Below are 10,082 nucleotides of genomic sequence, written 5' to 3' on the forward strand. Positions count from 1 at the left end.
TTCAGGGTCTCAACCCCAAATACTGTAAGAAGAAAGCAGACAAGCACATTCTTTATTGTAACTTTTCCTCCCACTGTCTCCCACCTCCCCTGCACTGACAACAAGTGCATGGAGATAATACTCAACCTCACAGAGGTCAACTCCAGTTGGCCTTGCCCTGGGCTCTCCTTAGTGGTGACAGCCTTGGCTCCAAGGCTCTTTACAAATATCAGGAGCAGGACCCTTCTCCTCACACTATCCCAAGGACAGCCTTCTCCTCTGGGCAATACAGCTGAGCTCTCTGCATTTACAGTGGGCCAGCCTTGTGGAGCTAAAGGCATGTGAGGAGGCACTGCCTGACCTGGAGCATAGCAGCCCCACTCATGGCACATCCAAACCCACAAGGACTTTTCCTTTCTTTCCCTGGCTTTTACCTCTGAGCATGAACACAAGAATCTGTGAGGTAGGAGCTGGCTTGAATGAAAATATTAACTTTAACCACCAAAAGGAGCAAACCATATCCAGAACTTACAGTTTGCAGCAGTGACTCACAAGTGTACAAGTTCCCACATATTTATAGGGGAAACGACAGCCCCCAAAAACGCAGAATCCTCCTCGTTTTATGCATTTGTCTGTTTTTCCAGCTGTCACGGAAAATAATGCACAGGGAAAGAGTTAAAACAATAATCAGGGAGAGACGTATGTGACTGCAGAAAGGTTAACACCACACCCATCTTCCCTTTCCCCCTCTCACCTGCAGCTCCCTGGACCAACAGGAGGAAGAAGGGGAAGAGCAGGTACAGGAGCCGCATGGCTGACACCTCTCCCAGGACTTCACAGGGTTGCAGAAGGGACACACCAAAACTCCTGGAGATGAGAGCACACAGTAATGTCAAATTGCAGAGGGACTATCACCAGTGATGGAGGACAACATCCTCTGTGACCTGTTGCAAAGGATGGTTGTCCGATAAGCACCTCTTGTATACTCTGGGAGCAGCTGGGGAAGTATTGGCCTGTTGGGCAATCCAGCTGATGTTTCCCCGTCATCTTATTCTCTACGAATTCCAAATGAATTCTCTTAAAGCACACATGACAGAATAAATGCCACACTATTGAACTTGTAAGCAAAACAGCATTCAAAGACTTAAAAAAATGCAGAGTATTTTCCCTTGGAAGCTGTACTCCTTCAGGCCTTTTCCATCCAACACTTAACCTCTTGAGGAGCAATAAATATGCTTCTGGAGGGACAAAGCCAAGGGTGGGACAAGACAGACTTTCAAATGTAGTTACCAGATGAAACACATTTCTACTGCTTTTGTTCTCACGTGTCCGCCTCTCCTCACCCAAAGGCCAAAGCAGAGAGGGTTTGCCTGTCAGGAGGTGCTTGTGCCAACACTCAACACAAAGCCAGTAGTCAAACCAGGATGGAGAACTGACCTAGGTTCTGGAGTTGAGGGAAACTCATGTCCCTGGAGATGCCCAGCATTTGGTGAGGGAGGCTTCTTGTGAGTCATTGATGATCAATAGAACCACAGACTGATTTGGGTTGGAAGGGACCTTTAAAGATCATCCAGTCCAACTCCCCTGGAATGAGTAGGGAGGCCTTCCCCTAGATCATGGAATCACGGAACAGCTGGGGGCAAAGTAACCTTCCAAATTAATGGAAGCCTGAAAGAATGCAAACTCTCTGTACTGCTGCTTGATTAGAATCTCCCTACTTTCTCCAAGACAGTCCCCATGTGACCCAGAACATGAGGTCTCACAGACATCCCTCAAGCCTCTAGACACATTTCCAAACCCAGTTGAAGTCCAGTTTTACTTCCAGTACAATATGGGCACCAATAATCACTGTGTTATACAGCAAATTATTCCTCTTCCATGGAAAGCTCTGATGGATAAATTTGACACAATTAGAAAGTGTTGGGAATTGAGGAGAGAGGTGTAATGGGCAGCTGTCCATAAAGAGTCCCCACAGTCACCTACCTGATGAGGATCTCGGTGTTCAGGCAGTAATAGGAATCATTCGTGTCTGGATGCCCTGGGGATCAGCAAATGCTGCTTTACCCAAAACAGCCTGGTTTTATACCCCTCCTGGTGGGTGGGACATGCCCTTATTGCTGCTGACACAACTGCCCTTGGCCAACCAGGCAGTACCCCATCAGTGTGGGGGTGCTGGGGCTGCTCCTCGTCCCTCCCTGCTGCAGTGGCAGAGGCTGAGGGGCCTCCTGGGGCTGTTGCAATGTCACCCTTATCCTGCAACACGTCCTGTGACACACGGGCTGGGCAGGAGCTGCCTGGGATGGAGAAGGCATCCTGGTTGATGTTGGGAATGGTAGCATTGAGGAAAGGGTTTCCTTCTTTTTGTCCTCTCATTTCAGAGATTCTTTAAATACTCAGGTAGCCAGAGATGTGCAAGGCCAGGCTGAATATTGCAAACCTGCAGATCTTCATACAGAGAGAGGAAAGTTTTACCTCACCTCATTTCACTTGAAGAGGTTTGTCTGGGTTGTTTGGAAAGAACATGGAGAAAAGAAAAGCTCATGTACTCTTGGAAAAAAGAGAATCTTTCTCTTCCTCTCCCTCTTTCCATTTCTCTCTCTTCTGTGTCTGCCCTCTGAAACTCATGTGTTGACTGTCCACAGCACCATTAGTGTGGCTTGAGATGTTCTGGCCCAAGGAGCCCCTGGGGTGGGGGCCCAGCTTTGCTTTGCAGAGGTGAAGGGTGCTCGTGGTGACTGCTGCAGGGTCAGGAGAGGAGAACATGAGAGAAGAAAGACCACGGCAGGATTAGACTCAATATTAGGAACAATTTCTCCACTGAAAGCGTGGTCACACACTGGCACAGACTGACCAGGGCAGTGTTTGGGGTCCATCCCTTGAGGCATTTAAAACCACGTAGATGTGGCACTTGGGGACATGGATTAGTTGTGGGCTTGGCAGTGCTGGGAGAATGGTTGGACTCAATAATCTTAGAGGGCTTTTCAAACCTTAACAGTTATGTGGTTCTATGATTCTTGGAAGGAAACATTCTCTGCACATGGACACACACAGACATGGAACAAACCAGAACTAAAGTCTGAGGTGTAATTTTGCAGAAAGGGAGAGGCCACTGCCTTTGATTGTGCAGAGCACAGTCATCCCAGACTGCCTGCAGCTGGGCAGAGAGGACAAGACAACCTGTTTACTCCCCTTGGGTAAATAAATTTGAACACCTCCAGGCCAGGGTCAGTTGGAGCCATTCCACAGGTCACCCAGACCAGGAGCTTCATGGCCTCCTCCTCCTCCTGCCTGGTGGGATGGGGTGTGGAGCAACACAGCTCCTGCACTGCCCACAGCAAGGAGGGCTGAGCACAGAGGAACACGACAAGGAGCAGGATCAGCGACAGGTCATGTGGGCAACCATGGTCATGCCCACCGAAGATACACAACATCCAGCACAGTTCTGTTCATAAAGGCATGGCTATTAGGGACAAGGGACACCTGTGACTTGGAGGACCAGGACACAAATCCTACTTCCCAGTGGGAGCATCTGCAGAGCTGCTCCATCACTCGCACAACAAAAACCCTGCACCAACAGGCACTGACAGGCTCTGTGTCCCCACTCCACTGCCAGGCAAGAGCATCCCCAGGGACACACACACACTGGGGACCCCCAACATCCCCAGCTGCTTCTCCTCATACCAACCCACCTTTGCCACCCCCACAGCCAGCAGGCACAGCACAGCCTCCATGCCAAGGACACGCACACACGGCCCAGCCCTGCAATGCCAAACTGCTCATCTTTATTCAAGCTGGCAAAAGCAGCCTCTGCCCCACAGACCCCACGGCTGGGACGAGATGTCTCCAGCCCAGCAGCACCCAGCAGGAGCAGCTGCCACTGCTGCTGTGCCAGGAGCTGGACATGACAGAGGCAGGGAGGGGAGAGGACCTCAGGAGATGGTTCCAGGAGCCAGAAGCGAGGGGAACGTCCTGCTTGGACATTTCAGATGCTGTAAGAAAGCAGAGACGCACATTCTCTATCGTAAGTTTTCTTCCCACTCTCTCCCACCTCCCCCACAAGGACCATCCAGTCTGTGGTGCAGGGACTCAAGCTCAGCACAGGTGAGGTCCAGTCCTTCATGCAGACAGTTTGGACCTGGTTTATCTTAGTGGTAACAGCCCTGACTCCAAGTCTGTGCAGATGCAGCAAAAGCTGGATCATGTCCTGGGTGCTGCACAAGCACCACAAACTTTTCACTCTTTAGTGGTTTTGGTGAGTCCTCGGCAAAGCTTGAATGAGCCTCCTGGCACTGGAGGAGAGTGGGGAGGCACTGGAGGAGAGTGGGGAGGCGCTGGCTGACCTGGGGCTCCTGCAGCCCCACTCAGGGCTGGTCCAAACCCAAAAGGGCTTTTGCCTTCATTCTTGGGCTTCTCCCACTAACCAGAAATGCAGGAGATTATTTAGCAGGCATTAGCTAGAAATAAATTTGTAACAAATAATTCTGTGGAAAAAGGAGGAAAAACTTTCTTCAGCCAGGGGACTCTTACTTACCTTTTACAACAGAAAGTAGAAACAGTACATTGTTCAGTAGCTCTTGTACCAAAGGGGCATTTCTAAAATCCGCAGAATCCCCCGGTTGATTTGCATTTGAGTGTGTTATCCCATGCTATGGGGAAAGGCACACAGAGAACAATAAAAACAGTCTGGGAGAGCTGTGTAGGTTTGCAGAAAGGCTGACACTCCATGTGGATCTCAGGCCAATAGTTGTGCTCAGCTCCAACCTCCCCACAGATACAGCTTCAAGAGCAACATGTCTCACCTAGAAGGACTCTTTCCCCCTAAATTGGTGCACACAAGAGCAGAGAGTAGGAAGGACCAGCATGAGGTCAAGGAAGAGCCTTCCTGGCTCCCCAGCTACATTCCCAACACTGCCTGCACCAGCACAGCTGGAAAGCAGGGGACTCCTCCCATCCCACATGCCTGTCCTGGCTGTGCCATGATTGGTGTGACCTGTGAGGGAAAGTCCTTGCCCAGCCCTTGCAGGGATCATGCCTTGGGGTAATGAGGTTTTGGGACACTCAGGTGATGCAGCACTAGATGAGAAGGGACAGCTTTGTGCCTCGGAGACCCACCAGTCTAAACAGTCCTGACGCTCTCCCCCATCCCTGCATAGGGCAGGAGACCACCCAAAGACACTGAAAAAGGAACATCTGGGTGCAGAGCTGGTGCTTGAAACCACCCACCTTGCTGACCCACAGAGGAAGCTTGGCTTGTATTTCCAGGGGCTCCACACACCCCATGTCTGTGTCTGTTGGAAGTTCACTTGAAAAACTCCATTTTCCTCAATCCCCCCCAATATTTCCATCCTTCCAAGTAACGTGGTCACTTCCCAGGACACGGCAATCCCCAGTGATGGGGATCACACTTCCTCCAACTCCACACTCACCTGCAGCACCCTGGACCAGCAGGAGGAGCAAGGGGAAGAGCAGGTACAGGATCTTCATGGCTGATCCACCACTCCCACGTCTTTGCAGGGCTGCAAAGGGGACAGCAAGGCAATGAGGATACGGAGGACCCCAGGGGGTGCAGAAGCCTGGGCACTGGGGTTCCCCAAACTGCAGAGGGGCTGCCTCCAAACACAGCATGTGATCTTTCATCTACCTTTCTTTTAAGAACAGTTCTGAGGTCTGTGACACCCTGAACATCTTGGGAGTGTTTTGGGATGTCTCAGTCTCTGGGAAATCCATTATCTAAGATGATCCTTTTCCAAGAACTTTGTCTAAGGTCTTCCATAGGCTTTCCCCAGAGAACAGAGTGCAGACCTGGGACCAACTGTTTCCAATTCAATTCAAATAAATGTCCAGTCAAATCTGGGAACTAAAGAGATGAATTTGCCATTGACAGTTACAGAACTAAAGGACTTTTACTCCCTCAGAATTCATGGATCAAACCCATGCCCCAAACATTCTGCCCAATCACTTCTTCTTCCCTTGGATCAGGAAAGTCCTCCCAGCATGGCTTAGCAGTGCCCATCTCTATCTTCAGACCATTCCCAGGCTTCCCATCAAAAACAGTCCCCAGTCCCACACTTGCCCCCCCTGCCCCATGCAGCCCCAATCCAGGGATGAGCCAGAGGAAAGGAAAGTGTCTTGGTGCCCAGAAATGGAAACAGAAATCAACCTTTGGAGTTACTGAAAGCCTGAAATGATAGGAAATCACCCCACTGCTGTGGGAAAAATATCTCCCTACTTTGCTAACTTAAGCTCCCAGTCTCCCAACAAAGAAGCTTTCGGGTCCCTCCTGCAACATCCAGGCACATTTCCAGTCTCTCCTCTACTTAAGAAACCTTAGTTTCACCTTCCACATATTCTGGGCTCTTCGACTCCTATGAAGGCTTTTATTCTCTTTCCCAGACATCTCTGGATACTTCCAGCTGTTTGTCCTTTAGGTGAGTCTGTGCAGATGGGCTTTGAGCTGAGAACCTGAATGGGCAGCTTTCCAGAATGAGATCCCACAGTCACCTACCTGATGAAGGTCTTGGTATTCAGGCAGCACCAAACCCAACAGCAACCACTTGGCTCCAGATGCCCTTGGGGTCAGGGAATGCTGCTTTGCCCAAAACACCCTGGTTTTATACCCCTCCTGGTGGGTGGGACATGCCCTTATTGCTGTTGACACAACTGCCCTTGGCCAACCAGGCAGCGCCCCATCAGTGTGGGAGTGCTGGGGCTGCCCCTCGTCCCTCCCTGCTGCAGTGGCAGAGACTGAGGGGCCTCCTGAGACTGTTCCAGTGCACCCTTATCCTCCTGCTACGCATTCCTTTGACACACGGGCTTGGAAGGAGCCTGTGGCAGGATAGCCCCACCGTGATAAGGTCTAAAATCCAGTCAGGGAACCCATACTGTGCAAGTTGTCAACTGCTGGCACCCCTGTGTTGCCTTGCTGTTAAACTGGGCTAAAACCATCCTGTTTCACCAGACTTTGAACACACCCCTTGCTTTTGAAGCAGGATTTGACAGATAAGCTCGCCTGCCGTCTTGTAAATTTATGTTTACCAATCTATCACTTCAGAACTATAAAAGCCCTGTCCAGCTTCCATATGGCAGACTCTTTCACACACTTCCTTGAAGTCTGGACCTTCTCCCATAAAGCAGGGCCGCCTCTTCATGGTTGCTGCCCAGGGGTTAAGAGCAAGAGAGATCTGCCTGCTACCTCCCATGGTGAGTTGTATCAGTCTCCACTTAACAGTAGTTTCTTACGCTACCTTCGATACAGTTGCTTTAACATAATTGCTTTGTTACACTGCACTGTATCACTTTGCTATGTGATACCCCACTAGTAGATGTTTAGCTTTTACACTGGGTAGTAAAGAATTCTGATTAAGATCTTTTGTCTGTTCACCTGTTTGTTAATTTGTCATAATAAATAATTCATTTGTACAAATGTACCCATTTTGCCATCATTAAATCCTGCGGGACAACGTGGTTTAATCACACCTCTATAATTCATTTAAATTTAAACTGTTGACACAAGATAGGATTCAGCCACACCTAAATCCTTCTCTGAAAAAGAGGTTTAGAAAGAAAGGGAGTCCTTTCTGCACCTCGTGATTCAACAGCAAGGCTTTGGAATAACATTATCTAAGCCTTCCAGTCTCCCATGGCTGAGTCCCTGTGGTGTGGGAACACCTTTGCTCTGCAGAGGCGAAGGGTGCTCGTGGTGACTGCTCAGGGTCAGTGTCAGGACAGGAGAGAACAGGGAGAGGAAAGGCCATGGCAGACAGGGCTGATCTGAACTATTCCTCACGGATCTCTCCAGTGCTGCAAAGCAATGGCAGTGGGTGATTTATTGGAGTCAGTCTCTTCTGGCAGGCACCAATCATCAGGACCAGAGAAAATGGCCACTAGCAGCAATAGGGAAGGTTTAGATTGGATATTAGGAACAATTTCTTTGCAGTAGGGGTGGTCAAGCATTGCAATACTCTGCCCAGGGTATTGTGGAGTCCCCATCCCTGGAGGGATTTAAAAGCCGTGTAGATGTGGCACTTGAAGACATGGTTTACTGGTGAGAGGCAAGGGACACTGTAGAGGGCGTGTCCCAGGGATGCAGGGTGTGCATTCTGGGTCTCGAAGTCCCTGGACAGCATACTGGCACATGGGCAGTGTGTGTCCTGCTGTCGTTGGCCAGGTGGGCCACATGCCCCCCCGAGAGTATATAAAGGGGGCATTTTCCTTTAAATAAAGAGATTTGACTGCTTGCTGACTGAGCTGCTTGGTCTTATTATATTACATTTATAAACCACAAACGGCCCCCTCAACGTGAGGCAACTCCCTGTATCAGGTATGATTAGAGAATGCCTTGTAACAAGGCAAAATTCGGTAGCGTTCGGATGGGCTTGTTTTTAAAACTTGGAAAGCTTTTCTCCAAAAAAAAAAGCCGGACGTCATATACCGAGCTAAAAGCAGGCAGAAAACGTCGTTAAACAAAGGATGTCGAATACCAGTGCAAAAAGAGGACTGGGATGTCGTGCAGCAGAGGACTGCATGGGAGCTCTGAAAATGTAAGCATTGTGAGCACGAGAGATCTGGCAGAGGAAGCTTTGAAAGAAAGAAGAGGTAAAGCTACAGAGAATTCAAGGTAAGAAGCCGGCATGGGAAGTTAAAATTCAAGGGAAATGATAGAAAATAACTATAACAGGATTTCTGCTAAGCAGAATCCTCAGTGTAACTGCTTGGAAAAAAATTGGAGAGACTGCTCGAGAGAAAGCAGAGATAGAAGATGTGGACACTTTAAAAATCTCACAGAGAAACTTAAACTGGTTCACGGAGAAAAACTTTAAACCTCCCGTTTCCCCCATGAGCCTTAACAGACAAAATACTCTCCCAAACACCGAGACAAGAAAGAAACGGGGTGGGAGAGAACCACGTGCAGACTGAGGACTGTGTGCAAACCTGAAGGACCTAACAAAGGACTTGAGCTGGGTTTTACGCGGCCAGGACCGAGCACATGGCACAGACTGTGTGGTTGTTAGGGAGAGACAGACCTTGAGTCCACGAGACACTGCCAAGCTGCAGCCACGTGGCGGCCACGCCGCGGCTTGGGAATCACCATCTTGCCCACGGCCAGCTTGCCGAGTGTCCCAGCTTGAGGAAACGTGCTTAAAACATGTCAATCCAATAAGCAGTGAAACAACAGAGGACACCGTGGGGGAGTCAGTTTTGTCCCCTCTGAAAAAAGACAGGCAGTCGTGCAGTGCAGGGACAGAGCGCTGCCCCTGCGCCGGCTGCCTCCGTGCTGCTGCTGAAAGAGTCCATTGGACGCGCTGCGATAGCTGCTTGTGGGTCATAGCTGCCTAAAAAACCCAGTTAAAACTGATTATAGTGGCTCTAACCAATATAATTCAAGAAGTAAGACTGCAAAATGCTCTAGGAAAAAATTCGTCAACCAACAACGAAACAGATCTTCGATGGAAAAGGTTGCGCAGTAACCGTCAACCTTGAGGTAAAAGACAATAAAAGCATTAAAATGACTTCTTGATTTTACTTCAAGCTCCAGCTAAAGCACCACCTTTCAACATTCAACCTCAAGGTAAAAAGACATTAAAAAGACATTAAATTACTTCTATTGCTTTACTTCAAGCTCCAGCAAAAGGCGACTTTGAAGTAAAGGACACTAAAAAGCCATAAAATTACTTCTACTGCTTTACTTCAAAAAAAGCAGAGAAACTGCATGTTTGCCTAGCCTCTGTATCTGTTTCTACCACACTAGCCACCTGAGACTGTCTAAATTGTTATTAACATGTTTGTTAAATTTGTTATTAAGGGCAAAAAGCAGCTACCAAGGATGGATGGACAGAGACTGAAAATTAACTGCATTCCAGAAACCACAGACAGCTTAAACTGGTTGCTTGCAAAGGATGCTAAGTTTCAAGCTGCATTAGCATATTGTAATGATAACTTGTTTTATATACTGTGTTAGCATATATGCATGGTAACTACTTTGTGTATCTTTAAGTTTATTGACTTCTGATTTTTCTGAACAAGGCTCACTTGTTCAACAAGCTGTTGTCAAGGAGGACACTGCACACCAAACGTATTTCAAAACAGTAAAAAAGGGGGAGGAA

At 48.7% G+C, this 10,082-nt stretch overlaps 1 protein-coding gene across 1 annotated transcript; it reads right to left on the reverse strand.

The window, feature by feature from the left end:
• Positions 1–6,552, reverse strand: LOC108510097 (gallinacin-3-like). The gene is made up of 5 exons (XM_017839788.1): positions 6,485–6,552; positions 5,402–5,495; positions 2,254–2,258; positions 512–611; positions 1–22 (listed from the first exon to the last, which is right to left on the reverse strand). Exons 2-5 carry the CDS (start codon positions 5,461–5,463, stop codon positions 10–12), a joined length of 180 nt encoding a protein of 59 aa, XP_017695277.1. The 5' UTR covers positions 5,464–5,495; positions 6,485–6,552; the 3' UTR covers positions 1–9.
• Positions 6,553–10,082: the final 3,530 nt, after the last annotated feature.

This window comes from Lepidothrix coronata, unplaced genomic scaffold (genome assembly GCF_001604755.1).
Source record: "Lepidothrix coronata isolate B3197 unplaced genomic scaffold, Lepidothrix_coronata-1.0 Scaffold478, whole genome shotgun sequence".
NCBI classification, from domain to species: Eukaryota; Metazoa; Chordata; class Aves; order Passeriformes; family Pipridae; genus Lepidothrix; species Lepidothrix coronata.

What these genes read in the sequence shown, in the direction of transcription:
- LOC108510097 (XM_017839788.1), bottom strand. Translation starts at nt 5,463, where the DNA reads ATGAAGATCCTGTACCTGCTCTTCCCCTTGCTCCTCCTGCTGGTCCAG.